The 18,345-nt window shown below is 44.0% G+C and overlaps 1 protein-coding gene across 3 annotated transcripts in view; it reads right to left on the reverse strand.

The window, feature by feature from the left end:
• Positions 1-18,345, reverse strand: part of ADCY8 (adenylate cyclase 8) — a 215,351-nt gene that overhangs the window by 26,143 nt on the left and 170,863 nt on the right. For all 3 annotated transcript variants that reach the window (XM_017661201.3, XM_017661200.3, XM_017661198.3), the window contains 2 exons: positions 11,927-12,099; positions 3,889-3,967 (listed from right to left, as the gene is read on the reverse strand). In XM_017661201.3, the coding sequence (XP_017516690.1) occupies positions 3,889-3,967; positions 11,927-12,099 (252 nt within the window). The remainder of the gene's footprint in view (positions 1-3,888; positions 3,968-11,926; positions 12,100-18,345) is intronic.

The raw sequence follows: 18,345 nt of genomic DNA on the forward strand, positions 1-18,345 counted from the left end.
AGGGAGGGTAAGTATTCCTCTTCAGTTTACTAATGATATAGTGCACCCACTATGTGCAAGTTGCTGGGCATATGAAGATGAGTGTAACTCAGCATCTGCCTTTGGTTTACGCACCTCAGTGATGATGGGAGAGTACATAAAAGGAGAGACGTCTTTCAACACAGATGTGGAGAGAATTCAGTGCACAGGCACTGAGTTTTTGAGAGTGAAACATCTTTAGCATTTGCTCAAAAAATGCCAGCTGCTGTGGAAGTGTGCTCTCTTTTCTGATTTTTACCAAACCATTGGGGCATGAGGTGTATGAAAAGAGTACCCGGGGAATGAATACAGGTCGTTCATGTGTTGTGCCAGGCTCTTATCACACAGGGAGGCTGACACTGGCCGAGCTCTGGCCTTGGACCAGGCCCTGTTCTGAGCACTTCCCGTATATTGAAGTGCATTTAATGACACAGCAACTCAACAAGGTAGGCAACTTTGTTATCCGCATTTCACAGCTGAGGAAGTGGAGGCATAGTTAGGTGAAGTCAGTTGCCCAATGCCTCACAAAGAGAGGCTCATTTTGAACCCAGAGCATTTTGACTCCATGCTGTGACCTTTCACCCCTACACCATATGCACATGACTTTAGTCAGCCATCCTTCAACTCTCAATAGGTAACTATCACCCTTCTCATTTTGTAGGTACAAAAAGGGCAGCTCTGGGAGCTTGAGTCTCTCAAGGCCACCCATGTCTCAGTGACATTGCTGGGACTCAAACTTAAGAATATTTGGTTCTGGCTTGGGTCTTTCCTTCTATGCCACCCAGTCCCCATGCCTGCTTTTATCAGACCTATAAGTAAGTGACTGGAGACATGGTCTCATTCAGCTCTGTTCCGTGTGCAGGTGTGGCTTCCTCTGCTATAAAGGGAGACACCGAGGCAAAGCCCAGCCCTTGGGGCTGCAAATGAACCAGGCATGAGGTGGGAGGTGCCCAACTGTTCTCCCTGCTAAGTGTCCAGGATGTTCACCTGCCTGGGGGAGGAAGTGCTTGGCAGATCGCTTCCACATATGTGCAAGATGAAATTCCCCAATTATTCAGTTACATAACTGCCTCCATCTCTCTGAAGATGTATAATTACACATGCTCCCAGCAGGCTGCTGCTGCACACCAGGCATCAATAGGCATTACTCAGCTTTTAATAAAAGCAGAGAGCCTCTAGCCACACAAGGAAACTGGTGCAAGCAGGCGGCAAATCCAGGAGTGGACAGACAGTCAGATGAACAAACACCTGATGGAAACTGTAGGTAGATGACCCGGAAGGGATGCATTCCCACGGAAAACCCCCTCTACCAGACAGAAAGAGAACAGACCCAGAGCTGGAGCACTGGGGTTCCATTTCTCCTGTTTCTGTCTGGTTTTCTGTATTGTCTGAAACCTCAGGTAACCTGTGTCTCTGCTCCACCTTTCAGACCACATGGGTAATAATAACCCTCCCTGTTTGTCTCAGAGGTCTGTTTTCAAAGTAAAATAGTAATAGCTCATGATTTTTGAGAACTTATTCAATGGGATAACCACTTGGATAAGTATATTATAATTATATTCTCACATAACAACAACCTCATGAACTAGAGCCTTTTATTCATATACCCATTTTATAAGTGGGAAAACAGACTCAGAAAGTTAAGTAAATTGCTGAAGGTCACACATCAGTAAGTGGCTGAGTTTAGATTTGAATATTTGAATACTTCTACCCTGCTCAAAGCTCATACCTTAACTGCTACTATTATGGGATGTGATTATGTAATTTCAGAGCCTTTTGGACATTAACAACAAAAGGGAAAAATATCAGATGTCACTCAAGTGCCCAGACCCTCAGTGTGCTATATATACTCTTACACATAACCTTCCGGGACTAGGTCATTGCCCTCCCAGGGCCAGTGGAGAGCAGGATACACTAAAGGTGAAAGCGGTGAGGGAAGGGTGGTGACAGGGCACAGAGTAATTCCCTCGGGTGACAGAGGAGACAGGCGCATCCTGCTTTTGGAATGAGGACTCTCACTCTGAACCTGCTTCCTCTTAGCTCTCTCAGATTTGTCTTGTCGGTGTGAACCCTGCCTAATGGAGTGTGTGCATGTGTTTTTGGGGGGCTGCCTTGTCTGATTCTGTCTTAATGGCCCTCCAATGGATTGTCATTTCCATGTCAGACTAGGGAGTCTGCTGTAACTACAGGCCACCTAGACATGGAATATATAACCGTAGCTCTCACAGACAGCTAGAAAGACGATAGCAGTCCTGGAAATGCCTAGACTTTGACATTTGCCTTATGTTCCACCATAAATTCAGCTAAGATTTATAAGCAAGGCAAAGTCATCCTGCGGGATTGAATGCCCTGGGCCATTATATGGGTGTGCTGACAACTTCTTTCCAACTATCTCCAGTCAAGATAATGCAGAAAGGGTGTGCTTTGGAGACAGATCTGGGTTTGAATTCTGGTTCTCTCATTTGCTAGCTGAGCAGTATGACTTCCTTTATCCATTAAACAGACTGATGATGACTACCAGTCCAGGCTGCTGAGAGGATTGAGATAAGAGAAGGGCTATACCAGGCACGTAGTAGGCACCTGATACGTATTAGCTCTTTCCCCCATCTTTGGGAATATAATTTTTATATTATATCTTTGGGAATATAATTTATAAAAATATAAATTTTATATTACTCTTCTTTTTCCCCCTTGACTGCACTTTACCCTCCCCCTTTATTACCATTAACTTTATCTATATGTCTCTAGGTTCTTGGGGCTTGGGGATGTTTCATCCCTGGTTTCTCAGGGTTTGTTACCTCCATGTTTCCATGGTGATTTCTCAGTGATATGTTTCTATTTCTGTTCTAGCTGACAGTCCCCTTGTTTTGTTTTTCTCTTTTTCTGGCTACTTTTTTCTGAAGTGCACACAGACCAAAGACAGATGGACCGGAATGCAGGGCAGGGCAGTAAAGCTGCAGGGCCTGGCTCTACCACCACATGAAAAACCTCCCCAGGGGACTGCTGCATTCCTGGTGGTGTCCTACGGGTGGCAGCCAGTGACACCTCTTGGGGGAGGCCTGGCATAATGTTCCCATGCAGAGTAATTTCTTGCTCCTCTGACTTGTGAAGTCTTTGGACCGCCTGATTCCCAAACAGCATGTACCCCATTGCATTATTTAGGGTCTGCTCTCCTCTGGGAGAGTAGAAACTTTAGGGCCAAGGATGGGGCTCTGCATAGTGCTATCCACAGTGCCCACCCCAGACCCTGGCAGAGTAGAGGCTCATAGGAAGTGGCATCAATATGGCAGGTACTTGATCTACTGAGCACACATAAGTAATGATATACATAAGGCAGCGTGCTGCACACAATAATCTCAGTTCTTCAAAGCGGTTTTATTTAGGTATTACTATTTTATTTTAGAGGTAAGGAAATTGCTGCTCAGGGAGATAGATAATTTTCCCAAGGTCACAAACTTCTGAGAGGCAGAGGTGGGATTAGAACCCTGGCTCAGTTGATCCTCAAACCTGCAAGCTTACCTGGTACAGCACACAACTTCCATAGGAATGATTTTATCCAGGCAATGGAACTGGTAGGGATCCCAGTTTGCTTCTAGCTGAAATTGAAAGCTTTTTTTTTTTTTTTAATATAACAATGGTCTCTTTCAAAGAGATACACCTAAAGGGTATTAAAAGCCCCTTGCTTGCCAAATCATCTTCTCCAGTTCAGTTTCTTATTAAGTAGTCTTTGCTGGGAATTGACTCTTTAAGGATCACAACTTGTTGCCAACAGCTAATAGTCATTTTCTGCAAAGAGAGTGGAGACCTGCAAGCTAGTTTCGTGGGAAATGCCAGGTACCTGAAGGCGGCTAGAGCAAAATGCTGGAGTACCTGCCGTCCATGGTAGAACACAGCAAGGAGGAACATGACCATGAGCAGCAGCGATGCCTCCTTCGTCCCCAGGAAATCTCTGTTGGAAGAAGAAAGGCAAATGGTGGCGTGGTTACTGACAATCATGGAGGTCCTTCACGGAGGCTCTTTAGGAAACAGGTTCAGAAAGGATAGGGATGGAAAGAAAGAAGCAGATGTCTTTTGAGCATCTCCTGTGTAATAGGGGCTGCTCCCCGGGGTCACCTGGGCTAATTCAGAAATCAGATAACTCCCAAGAGTATGACGTCACTAGAGTCATACCTCATGGAAGAATCTAGAGTCTGGTATTTAGACTATGTACTTGCATTAATAATAATGCCTTCCATTGGCAGAACACTTTTTCTAGGTTTCAAAGAGCTTTTATACTTTCTCATCTCAAATACCCATGTACCCGTGTGAAGACAAGGATCCCTTAGTTATTTTCAGATGTCACCTTAGCTAAGAGACAGGCATGTACCACTCGCTATGTGTGGCCCCCTGTTCAAAGTGTTTTCACACTTAGATTCTCAAATCAATTCTGCGAGTTAATTCTTCCATCAATTTTTAAAATTCTTATATCAATTCTATGTGTTGGACACTGCTGTAACCCCATCTCAATTCTCATAAAATTCTTATAACAATTCTATGAGTCAGACACTATTGTAACCCCCGTATTGATGCTTATATTTTTTAATAAAGCCTCTGTTCCCTTTGTGTCATTTCCACCTGGAGGGAACCCCCGACCCTCCATTCAGTCTCTGTGGGGGTACAAGCCGTGGTGCTGCTGACCGGGCCTGGCCTGGGCTCTCCAGAGGACGGAGCTGAAGATGGTCAGCAGCAGATGTATATTTAAACACTGATGTGACTTTCAGCCACTGCAGGAATTCAGAAGAGGACCGTGCAGTCCCTAATTTTATTCCAAATGTGCTCTGTCTTCCATTCTGGTTCAGCATGAAGGACACACTAGGCCAGGAGGCAAAGGGTTTGGAAGAAACACGTCAGGCTTTGGAAATGGGCACAGGCGGCTTGTGGAAGTGAACAGTTTCCTTGACAGGCTTCCATTAGCTAGAGAAGAAAACTCAAAATAAAAACAGCCAAGACAGATCATCTCTGTGGACCTTGTGGCTGGCTTTCCGACACTCCCTGGCCCCAGGTTCCTTCATCTCAGGCCACGCCCCTTCACCCATCACCCAGGTGCCTGAGACAAAAACGGAAACAAAACCAGGGATCAGTCCTCACCACTCCAATCTCCAAATTCTGTTTACTCTTCTCCCAACATATATCCGTAGTCACCTACTCCTCTCCATCTCTTCCTCGGCCACCTGCGTGCAGCCACCGTCGCTTCCTGACCTCCTTGCCTTAGCCTTTACAATCCATTTTCTGCGTGGTGCCCAGAATATTTTTGTATTACTAGAACCAGATCAGGTCATTCCCTTGTTTTGTGGCCACCCAACCACAAGCACACACATACTCTGAATTCGCTCTGAAGTAACTTAACTCTGATGTGGCTCCAGGGCACAGTGGGGCCATCACAGACGAGAGGTGGTGGGTTAGGAGGAGGGGCACAGCGAGCATCTCCAGCTTCCCCTTCTCTAGTCTCACTGGAAACCAGCAGGAGTAGCACGGGGCTCGGGGAAACGGGGGCATGAACCCAGCTGCCGAGGCAGGCTTCTCATCTAGCTTTATGCTAACAGACCCTCCCAGTGCGAACAGAGCCAGGCGGGTGCAGCTCTGCAGGGAGAATGGAGACTTAGGAATGGAAGTGTGCTTTCTCTTGGGGAGACTCCGTGCACATGGGAACCCCAGAGACGAGGAACTCTGTGGGTTGGAACCCACAGATGCATGCTCAGATTTGTGAATCCTTGTTCTGTCTGCTTTTCCTTATAGATAAAATGCTAATAATAAATGATCCTCATTATTGTGTTTTTTTTCTTCCTAGCCATAGAAAAGCAAATAAATATTGAACATCAGTTGTGCCAGGCACAAACTGAGATATAGAAATGAAGATGGTACATTGCTTTGCCTTTGAAACAGTCCAATAAAGGAAAGGATCAAATAGATCATTTCATAACACAATACACGCCACAGTAAGATACAGCCTTGTTGCCATGGGAATACATGGGACCAGAAAGAAACCCAGGCATGATGTTCAGGGAACACTGAAGAGCTGTCTTAAAGGACAACTTCAGGAGGAAAAGATGGGCTTAATAGGTACAACATACAGATCTTGTGTAGGTAGTTGGTTTAAAAGCTGGCACATGATTTTGCTCCTGGTGCTGGTGCTTTAAACAAAGCCCTCATTCACATGGCTTTGTTTGAGTAGGACATGCCCTCTGTTCAGCTCCTTGTAGGTTCACCCAGGCTTCTGCTCTGACCAGACATCTTTTCTTTATGATGTAGAAGACTTTTGAAAGTCCAACGAAATATCACTTAAAACATACTTTTAAGAGAAAACCTAAGTACCTCGTGAATCATTTCAAAAGCAGTGGTTGACCAAAAGTGGGGATAATTAGATCAAGCTAAATCAGAAGAACAGTAAAAGAAAATTATGACGAACAGTCAGTGAGTCTTTAGGATGTATTTCAGGTGGAGTAAATACAGCCTGAGTAAAGAATGCAAAATATGCAGAGCAAGTAAGCCAGACCAAGGGACATCCACAAAGAACTGTAATTTGAATTCAGAAAGATTTTTTTTTTTTGTAGCTTCTTGATTCTTTGAAGAACTTCCCAAGAGAGCCAAATGGCTGGAATCTATAGGAAATTATGCTTTGCTTGATATTGGGTAGCAGAGACTTAAAACCAACAACATTTTGAACTCATTTATTTATACTAATAAAATCACTGATTTAAAATTACCATCTCCCTGTGCTATTAGAAAAGGGCAAAATTAAGTTAAAACATGGAATAATGTCATTCTTGGGGCCATAACAATCTTTAGGGTCATCTTAGCTAATGTCTCATAAAAATTAATATTCAATTGGAGTGTTACTCATCACAGAAGTATTCATACAATTGTAGTGAATTTGGAGGCTAATAAGAATTCACAAATAAGAAAATAAAAATTGTCCTTAAGCCTACCACCCAGAGAAAACAATGGCTAATATTTTGGAGCCAGCTAAATGTTATTTCCTTTTCCTCTGCACAAGAACATGTTTACGAATTTAGGAATATTTGGTTCATACTGTTTTGTAGCCTACTTTTGCACTTAGTATATATTATGCAGATAATTCCACGTAATTAAATACTTTACAATGTTTGTTGGGTGGATCCATTCTATTCTGTGTATCATATATAAGATAATATTCATCGCAGGCTCTTTATTTTACAGGTAGAAGACTGAGGTTTGGACAGAAGTCATGTGCTCAAGGTCACACAGCTGATTTCTTTCAGAGCCAGGATGAGAATTCACACCTCAGACTCCAAGTTCAGAGCTTCAGCCACTGATGCATCTGATGCCAAGTTTTTAGTCTAGCTATTAGTTCCCATTTTCCCACATGAATCCCAGAAGGAACCAGACAGAGTGAATTTATCCTTTATTCTGTTGTCATAATTTTATGACTGCCTTTTCTAAGTGCTTATTATATGTCATTCCTGCAATAATACTTTACATACACTTCCTGTATTCATTGTCCTATCAACAATTAAGAAACCCCTACCCCTGTTCTAGTAAAGAAGGAACTGAGGCTCACATGTTAAACGATTCACTCCAGTTCACAGATCTAGCAAATGGTGAAGGCTGGCTATCAATCTGGATCTCAGTGACACTTTTTCAGTAGCTACCATGCCCTCCTACATGCACTTACTTATTTGGGATTGCTTGTCTCTAAGCTCCTTAAAGATGGAAATGTCTTATTCCTCTGTGAATCTGCAGGGCCTAGCAAAGCCCACAGCAAAGGTAGGATACTTAAGCCCCAAAGTGAACTGTGCTTACAGGTTGGGGAACACAGGGTTTAAGGGCAATAGTGAGCAAAGAAAATCATAGGGGTTATGGATAGATGACCCTTCATTTACTGTGAATCAATGGTGTAACGTGATTCCAAATGAGCTAATGTTTCTTTCAGTCACCCATTCATTCACCATTTCATTCAACAAATATTTAATTGAACAACTGCTTCCAGGTACTTGCTAAGTGCTAAAATATGAACATGAGTAATGGTTCTTGCCCTCAAAAGTTCCTTTTTTAATGCAAGAGGAAGACATGGAAATTAATGATTACAACACAGAGAGAAAAGTGCAGTGATAAAAAAAAGATCATGTGCACAGATTAGAAAATGAGAAATGATCAAAGAGGCCTGCTCTGAGGAGGGTGTCCTTGAGCTGGACCTTGAGAATGATGGTTGGAAATAGAGAGACGGGCCTACCTGGCAGGGGTGAGTATGTGTGCAGAAGCTCATTTGGTAACCAACCCTTGGTTTCCATGGCTAGAATACAGGCTGTAGGGGGTGACCTGTGGGGTTGTAGGGGATTAGACTGGAGGAGTCAGTGGGGGCCAGACTAGGGAGAGCTTTGAAGTCTTTGATCAACAGCTGGAGCTTTTGGCTTCTTAGAGCCCCTTAAGGGTTTCCCAAGAGAGAATGAGTTGACCAGATGGCTTTGGTGGCTTTGAGAATGGTGGTTTGAGAGTGGGGGTTGGGAGACCAATTAGGCAACAGCAGTCCTGAGATGTAAATAAGGGTATTTCTAGAATAGCAGCATTTATGGCATGGTGGGGGGTATATCTAATAATAATTGTGAGAATTAATCAAGTGTTTATTCTATGCAAAGACTTGTGCTAAATTTCCATTATCACATTTGATGTCTCTTATAGTCTGACAACATAGGAACTATTATTATCCCCACTTTACAGATGAGAAAAACGGTGCTTAGACTGGTTGTCACTTTTAATTAATTTTCTCAGGATCACACAGCTGGTTGATGGGAGAGCTAGGATCTGAGCCTAAGTGGGTTAACTCCTAAACTTGTCCTCAAATGTGTTAGGATATGGTGTTTCTTAAAACGGGTGTTGGGGAAGATGAATCTCTAGGGATTTATAAGATATTGATCAGAAGGTGCCTCTTCTGTTTCGGGTTAGGTGTCATCTACTGAGATGGGGGATTGTTATGGAAGGGGTCTCAGGAGCAGATGGGAGATGCCAGCCTTAAGTATTTGGGACCACCTTGATGGAGATGCAGCCAGGCTGCCCTGTGTAGGGTTCTCTGCCCTTTCCATTACCCAGCACCTGGCCCCCAGGAACAACTGGCTGAAATGCCCTTGAACCGACAGGCTCCTAATGTGTTGGCTGAGTCTCCAGCAGCATGAGCAGCCTGTGACTGCCACCTGGACCCGCAGTCACGGCCGAGCTGCTGATTTATAATGCAGCTGCGAGGAAAGGCTGAAACAGCTCTTCTGTTCTTTTTAAATTTAATTGTGTTGACAGCAAAGCGTGAGTCAATGTAAGACTGACCAATAATTGACCAGGAGTCAGGAAGAAGCTGAGAAAAGCACTTGGATGTCAGCAGCAATGAGCTTGGGATTAGGGTTACGTGCAGAATCCCCTTGACAATTTAACTACAGCTTTTCCTGAAGACCTCCAAATGGAATTATAGAAACCTCTCTCCTAAGGAGGAGGGAGGGGGATGGGAATGAGCAGATTGATCACCTCAGTGCCAGACATATCAGAGCTCCAGGACAGAGGACGATTATTCCACTGTACTGAGGAATAAACTGAGGTCCGAGATGGGAAGTGTCTTTTTAATGCAACAGAGTCTGAAATTGAAGCCAAGGCCCCGGTTCATTCCTTTAATGCTGTGCTCCCTTTGACTTGATACCTTTAGATGTTTTGATCTTTATTTTTACCACAATGGTGGCCTACTTGGTTCATACATCTCTTTGCCCTCTTGTGTGCTGGTGTCTGCTTGGCTATGGGCCATTTGTTGTCACTGACCCTCTCACCCAGTTTGAAACTGCTGTGACTTTCTTTGAGCCCTGGACATATGGTGAGAGATTCTTCAGCTTGATTTAAAAGGAGAGAGTGCAGTATTTACAGAGTTGGACTTTGGAGCCAAGAAGACCTGAGTTCGAATCCAGGTCTATTATTTACTGGCCGTGTGCATGGAGGTGACTGTTTGACCTTTCTGAGTCTCTGTGTTCTTCAGATTGTTGCTGTGAGGATTAAGTAGGGTAATGTACATACAGTATATGACGGGCACGCATCACAGACACAAACCGTATCTAAAATATATGAAGAACCTTTTGAAATCCATCAAGAAAAAGGCAAACAACCTGACAGAAAACCAGGCAAAGACTGTGACCAGACAGTTCGCCTGAAAGGAAGGGCAAGTGTTCACTCAGCAAACAAAAGGATGCGCGCGCTTCCTCCTGGTCAGGGACTGACGAATGAAAACCAGGAGGCGAATCTCACACCCATAGGTTCGACAAGAATCTCAAAGTCTAACAGTGGTGGGGGTGACAACGAGGGGCAGCAGGGCCACTGCTGGTAAGAGAAATCGTGTCAGCCATGCTGGAGAACAATTTGGCAGTGTTTTTAAAAAGCAGAAAATGCAGATACCCTACAATCCAGCAAGTGTTCTTTTAGATTTAAGCCCCAGGAGACATTTTCAATAGTGGTCCTAGAGGTGTTCTTTTTAAACAGGGAAAACTAACTGATAACAGCTGAAATGTCTATTAATAGGTCCGAGGATAAATATATTTTGGAAAGTTTGTATTATATAATAGGTACATATACAGCTAAAATGAATTACCTCTGTGGATATCAACCTAGATGTATCTAAAAAATACAATATCACATGGCAACAAAATGACTCTATAAATAGTTTGTTATAGAAATCTAACAATATACATTAAAAAACATGGATGGGAAAGATGTATAGTCAATGCATTAGACATTGGCCCTTGGGAGAAAGAGAGGGGAACAACACTGGGAAATGGAACTTCAGCTGTATCTAAATAGTTTACCCTTTAAAAAACAGACGTAAACATGGCTAACCATTAGCATGGTTTATTTCAGGGGTTTGTTCATAGATGTTCATATTATTAGTATCAGGCACATTTTTTTGAGGCTTACTTGGATTATCTTCGGCTTATCTTTCTTTCAGACTGTTGGCCATCTGTTCTGATCTCAATTAGCCCCATGTGCTTCCTACACCTGAGGCCAGTCAGCCACGGGCTCTGTATCTGGCTCCTTCTACCCCTTCCAGCTCAGATGATGCTCCATACTGCACGTATGGGGCCTGGCTTCCCTACGGACTAGGGACGGGGCTAAGTGATGTCACCAGGAAGTTTACTGAGAGAGTGAACTGTGACCAATGGGAAAGGGGGAAGGGAAGGAGCCAGCAAACAAGTTCTTCCCCTTTTCTCCATCCTGAGACACCTTTCCCCACCTACAGCCTATCCACAGACATTTCAATTGAGTGGACTTTCCAAGGCACCAGCTCAAACTTATCACAGCTCATACGACCAGCAGAATACGACACCAGCCTGTATTTGCCTCCCATCCTTTTTCCCCTCACTTCCTTTTTCCATCACTCTCACTGCCCTAGGGTTGCATCAGCACTTCACCCTTGCCTCAGGCTCTGTTCTCCAACAAATCTAGGCTTAGATGTTATATTTTATGATTTTTGCATTACAAAAATAGTAAAATGCAAAGAACACAATAGATGCTCAATGCATAGTGGCTGCTGTATTAATATTGCTACAGCCAAATTATCATCAGACCCTGCCAGTCTTGGAGCTGCTAAAGTTGAAGGAATCATCAATGATTAGGTTTGGAGGAGACTTGATCTACTATTTTGTTACTATTGAGTCCAAACTTTAATTAATCAATGAATTTGTATTAGTATAAATGATAAAACTGAAAACCAGGGATTTTACTTAGACTTGTAAGCTACAGAGTACCTGAGTTGAGAGATACAAGTCAATATTCAATCAATCCCCAACTTTGGGTCACTCTACATCATTTCCGCAATCATTCTACTTCCCACAAAAAGCTGAGCAGTTTTTGAGCATGCAGTGGTGGCACTTACTTTCCACTGTGGTTCAGGTTGTCATAGCGCAGAAAGAGACCTGCGTGGATTGTCACTGTCAGCAGCGCATAGATGGCGATCATAATCAGCAGGACAGCCAGCTTCAGGACGGAGTTCAGCCGCAGGAAAACCGCACAGGTCACCATGGCCAGAACCCCAGTGAAGACAAAGTACTGGAAACAGAGAATGCAGGTGGCAGGATTCAGCAGGAGTGCGGGAGGCTCCTTCTCCTCGATGGACACCTGTGGGTCCCTCATGAATATTTGCTGAGCATCTCCGTCAATTGGAGGTTTCATGCTGTCCTCAAAGTCCCAAATTGAACTCATTTGCTCACCTCCACCCAAGCATCTATTCCCTATGTTCGGGAACTGCTGACACTATTCCTCATGCCAGAGTCTTGGTCTCATCTTTGCTGCCTTTCACCTCCCTGTGCCCCACAGCCAGGTCATTCCAGGTCTGGAGATGCTGCTTCCTTACTAGACTGCACATCCGTCCAGCTCTCCCTCTGCCCTGGTTCTGTTTCAGTCCTCACCCACCATTCTGGGACAGTATTCTGGCAGCTCTGCCTGCTCCTGGCCCCCAGTCCCCATGGACACACACTACCACTGTCTCTCCAGTATATCCCAAACATGGGTGGGATCATGTCGCTCCTGAACTGGAAGTCCTTTCGCTGTTCTCCATTCCCTCCGATGACATTCTCCTTCCCAAACAGAAAGCTCACAAGGCCCTCATGTCTTGGATTTCCTTTTGCTTTCCAAAGTCCCAGCTATGTTCCAGCCTCACCATCTACCTGCTGGCCCCCTGGCTGCTTCCCAGCTCTCCTGCGTCCCCGTGCTTTGCGTCCCACTGTCCTGCTGCTCATGCCCTACCTATATGAGGAAGCCCTACTCCAGGAGCAAATGTCAGCAGAGCTGGCCTCCCTCTGGAAAGCGCTTGTGGAGATCTCAACTCAGCCTCCCTGCACCACAGCTTTGCCCACAGCCCAGCACATCTATCTCCTGCATCAGAAGTAGCCGTTCCAATGGCCAGTGTGGAACCACTCAAGGGCTGGAGTGCTGGAGTGGCCCCTTGTGTCAGTCTGCCCAGCCAGATTCTAGCCTTCTGTAAGAAGCCTTCCTTACTCAGAAGTACCCCAGTAACTTACTCTGAATGGTGGTAAGCTTGGATTCTGACTATCCAGTTGGAAAAAAATAATAAAACTCATATCATCTGAGGCCCATGGGGTGGCTTTGATCTTGATACACTTTTTCTTTTGTAATTTTCAAAATAAGTGGTCAAGATGTGAATCATAATTCCCATTTTACAGGTGAAGAAACTGAGGCTCATAGAACTTAGATAAATCATTCAAGTTCTCACAACTAGAAGTGGCACCTAGGACACAGTAACGCAATCTGTCCATGTAAGTGTGACTCCAGGGGGCGTGCCAGACTTCTCATTTATAAAATGCATTCCACCCTTGTAATGCATGGCTCTTTCTAACGATTGGTTGTCTTCTCTCTCTTATTACATGAAGAGGCAATTTCTATCTAGGCAGAGAAGACCAATTAAGGATTTCTAGAAATCATTGAGTAACTAGTGAAGTATTGATTTCTTAAGCCAAACGGACACATTAATGCATATTTTCAACAAATAGTGATATCAAGAAATGTGTATAGCATCCTGAGCAAGGGCAAAGGCCCCATGCCTTTATGGTGCATTGGTGGGACTCAGAAATGAATATGGCACTGTCCCTGCCCCTCAGGGCCCCAGTGACTGGGGTGTCCTTTACTTCTGTTTCTTCTTTTCTTATTAACTCCAACTGTGTCCTTGTCTCAAAGGGATGACAAGTTTTCTTCAACTCTCCTTTAAGATCTTAAGATTTTTAGGTAACTCGTCTTGATGCCTCCATGCCAACATTTTTTTTTTCATTTGTTCATACATTTATTCATTCAACAAACGCTGTGGAGGCTCCCCAGTCAGAAGGGGGTGTTGACAACAGCACCCGCTCAGGGGTACTTGGAGATGACTGTGACGTGCAGGGCGCACCCGGCTCGGCCCGTCACTGGTGTGTCCTCTCAGGCCTGCACTCTGGGTACTGTAGGCACGGGAGGTTCTGAGCAGGGTCCCTGTGGCTGCACAGAGAGCGGCGTGTGGGTGGTGAGGGTGGGAGCAGGAGCCCAGGAGGCTCCCCAGATGGGGGGGCTGCTGCCCAGACAACCACCTGGGTTCCATGCCAACATTTTAACAAATAGAGGAAAGGTGACTAACTCTGAGGGGTCTTGTTTCATTGTTATCTGCCTCACAACGAAGGGCTGTGCATGGTTTTGTCAATGCAAATTATTAATCACATATAAGTGTGAAAGCTGTCAGAATGACTGTCCTTGAGCAAAAACTTATGAGGGCACAGCAGTTAAATTAAAGAAGTGTAACACGTATTTACCAAGTGCCTACTGCGATGAAGGCATGGTGCTAGGCACTGGGAATTCAAAGGAGGTTGTGGTCTGAAGTGTGAAACGACATGGAAATACCAAGAGTGAATGCACTGTGAGAAGTGCTCTGCCGGCAAGGTGATCAAAGGTCATGGGAGTGCAGAGGCAGGGGGAGCAGCAGCTTGCACAAGAGTTTACAGGACGGGTGAGTTGGAATTGGATTTGAACCACAGGTAGTTACTTCACATGACTGAAAATGGAGAGGGAAGGGCATTCGGAGGGGGTAGAATGAGATGAACTCAGAGGCATCGGGCACAAATCTATCGGAGAATGACTTTCTTGGGTGTATTAGGGAATCATATAATTAATCATAAGGAAAACTAGCAACAGAGGCAGGCAGATAAGTTTCAAGTGTGTTGTCCTCCTCCTTTGTCTACCAAGACTTCTGAAAATAAAATAGCTAAATATAGTCATACATTCGCACAATAGATTGACGGATCTGTCCTTGTTGCCTCGACCAACTGCGTCAGTGGCTCTGTGCCATCTCTGCCACCTGTCTCCATTCCAGTGACAGGAATCACCCTGCTCACTGCCTTGCACAGTTTAGGTAACTTTTCTACTTTGAAGAATAAAATTGAATCTTACGGCAATGATGTGAACCATGGACATCAAAGCAACAAGGCCCCTGGACAAATAACATCAGGAGCTTCTCCTCCATGTCTTTTGTACCAAGAATGAACAGTTGGGGTGGGACCAGGACATGGAGAAGAACAGGAAGGTACAGCAGTATTATGACTTTGGGAAAGCTTTCTGAAACCCTCTCTCCCTCAGCTACATCTGGACCCAACAGTTGCATGTTTCCTATCACTTGAGAGGATTTTGGATGGACCCAATGCAATTACTAAATTCCTGTCAGATGACAAACAGTTTCTGTGTTCTTTTAAATTACCCACAGCTTCTAGGGTGTTCCCTGTATGGATCCTGGGTATCAGGGTTCACAGGTGTGGTAGGGCAGAGATGGGAGGCGAACTACATTGGCGAGGCCCCTGTATGGCCGCTGAGAAGGCTGTACTTTATGCTACAGCCCACGAGCAGCTATGAATGGGTTCCATGTTTAGAATGGATTCATTAGATTGTGCTTTAGAAATAAATTATGATATGGAAACCTACAGGATAGATTGTAATTAATGGAGAGAAGTGGAAGATTTAAAGACAGGATTGGGGACCTACCCAATAGACTCAGCAACAGATAAGAGTTTGGCAACATGGTCTAGTTTTATGGGGAGGTGAGGAAGACAGAGGAGTCACAAATGGTGCCAAGATTTCTGACACGGATTAACCTACTAAGAAAAAAACTAGAGAAAAAGGATGGGGGAAAGGGAATGAGTTCAGCTTTAGCTTCTCAAGCTTCAGGTACTTGAACAGGTGATTTGGTGAGGACATCTCATGATGACCACAGATGAGAGGCTGAGGTACGGAACACAGACGGGATCCAGAGATGCACATTCACCATTGTTCAGCTGAACACACAGCAGTGGAGGAGCCTACCCGAGCAGAACATGGAAAATAAAGACAGATGAAACAGAAGCTAAAATTTACAGACTGTCATGTGTGAGGGGCTATGGAGGAAAAGAAACAAGCACGTTGATTAGAAACTATTGGGTGTGCGAGGAGGAGAATTAGGAGACAGTAGTGAAAAGACCTATAGCCTCTATCTGATGTCCAGCCACATCACACATCTTGGTGACTTCCAGAAATTAAGTGTGTTCCTAGAGGATAACAAGTTGACATTGTGAAGCATATACCCAGGAAGTACATGCTGCCAGTTAAGAACAATTAGCAAAAAGTAACACGGTGGTGCTGTCAGTGTAAGTGTACACCCTCCAAGGCTGCTCCCCTGGCGTGGGCAAGAAGCGTAGGGTCTGGAAGGATCTGGCTCCCTGAGAACAATGCAACGGTTACTATTTAAAGCCAAGAGATCAATAATGTTATAAAATTGTGGCCTGTTCAAATTTTTAGTCACCTGTTGTCCATGGAATTATGTAGATAATCTCATATGTAGAGCATAAAGACTAATGTATTTTAACAATTTGCTACCGTCCAATCTTCCTTAAATTCAAATCTTCCCTTGAGCAGGCACTATTTTCCCAGTTACCAAAGTCTCTCAGACAGAGAGAGAAACAAGAAACTGACATTTCATGAGTGATTTATATATATTCTCTCTATTTGTCACCCAAACAATCTTACAAGATAGGTATTATCAATAATTCCATTATATAGATGAGGAAACTGAGACTCAGAGAGGTTAGGTGATTTGTTCAAGGTATACAGCTAGTAAATGACAGAATAAGTCCTTGTTCATGCTATGTCACCACACAGCCTCTGTCATTCAAATCCACTGTTTCTCATACTCAGTTAAGGTCCAAGTCCAAATACTGTCCAAGTCATATACTGGTGGTGCAATTAGACTTGGAATCTCAGCTTCAGTGAGGTAGGGCTTGCTGGCTCCCAAATCACATGGTGCTATTATTATGGCTTTTGGCTCTTTGTGGGGAAAGGCAGTTCCAAAAATTATCATTTGGGAAAAAACAATCTCCTCTATGTTTTTAGGCGCAACATAAAATCATCCCTGTGCCCAAGCAAAATGAGCTTATATAACATCCCTTTGTTTAGCTAGAAAGTTCTGAAATAGCCGTGAAGCCTTTTGGCATTTACTCTTTATTTGCATTATTTGGTGGGTCTGCCACTGTGGAGGCGTGGGGATATCTAATTTTAGTGTGAATACCAGCTGGGGATTTTAGACCACAGTGAATAGTTTTCTCCAAAATCACTGAGGGTTCTGATCCTTACCTGTGGGGTTAACCAGAAAAATTATGGCCAGAGTTTAGGGGAGCACTAATTTTTACAGTTACTTTTAGAATTTAAAATATCTTATTTGCTTTATCATAGATTCACTTTTCTTTTAATTGCTCGTCTTCCTCTTTCTTGCTTTTTCTCCCCTCATCTTCACGATGGTGACAGCTAATGTTCAGGGAGCATGTCAGGCACTAGAAGTTGTGCTGAGTGAATACACTCATTCTCTCAATGGAAGCGTTATGCTAACCAGTGGAGGTGGGTGCAGCTGCTATCCCCAGTGTGGCAATGAGGTTCGAAGAGGGCAAGCAACTTACTCAAGGCCACACAGGTATAAGCATCAGTGCAGCAATTTAAGGCCAACATTTTCTAACTGGAGGTTTTTGGCAGCCCCTCTGTAACTGCTACTCCTTCCAACGCTATGGGTCAGGGTGGCAAACGGTGGGTCAAATCAGGCTGCTATGGTAAAGAGTCCAGATGTTCACCTTGTAGGCCAGTGGGATTCCTGTACCCAAGGGCATGCCAGGAACTGGCAAACTGTGTGTGTACAGGATTGGTCCGATCGCAAATATTTTTGGCTTAGTGAGCTACATTGTCTCTATTGCTATTACTCAACTCAGCCATTGTACTACAAAAGCAGCCACAGACAATTGCTAATAAATGGGTGTGGCTATGTCCTCCAAAATCTTTATTTACAAAACAGATGGCAGGTGGAATTTAGCCTGTGGCCATAGCATGTGGATCCCCGGGCAAGAGGATCCTTTAATTATGAGAGGAAAATCTTAAAACTCTGAAAATATCTCACTTTTCAACCATTCTATTTTTTTGTATGTTTCATAATATCCATGACATGTTAGCAGAGTGGTAGAGGTAGGAAACTTATCAGCAAACATATTGGTGGTGCAAGCTCAAAACCTTTTCACTGGAAATAATAAATCACAGCTGACATTTGATGAGCAGATACTTTGTGCCAGGTGTTGGTCTAAACACTTTACATGGATTAATTCACTTAATCCTCATAATCACCATAAAATCTCATTTTATGATAAGGAAACTGAGGCATAAAGATAGAGCTGTGTGACCAAAAAGCTTACCTACCACTTTCCTAGAACTGAGAAGCCCATGAGCACTGTGGTCCTGAGTTTGGGGATTCAGGTT

The sequence above is a fragment of the Manis javanica genome, chromosome 2 (genome assembly GCF_040802235.1).
Source record: "Manis javanica isolate MJ-LG chromosome 2, MJ_LKY, whole genome shotgun sequence".
In the NCBI taxonomy this organism is placed as follows: Eukaryota; Metazoa; Chordata; class Mammalia; order Pholidota; family Manidae; genus Manis; species Manis javanica.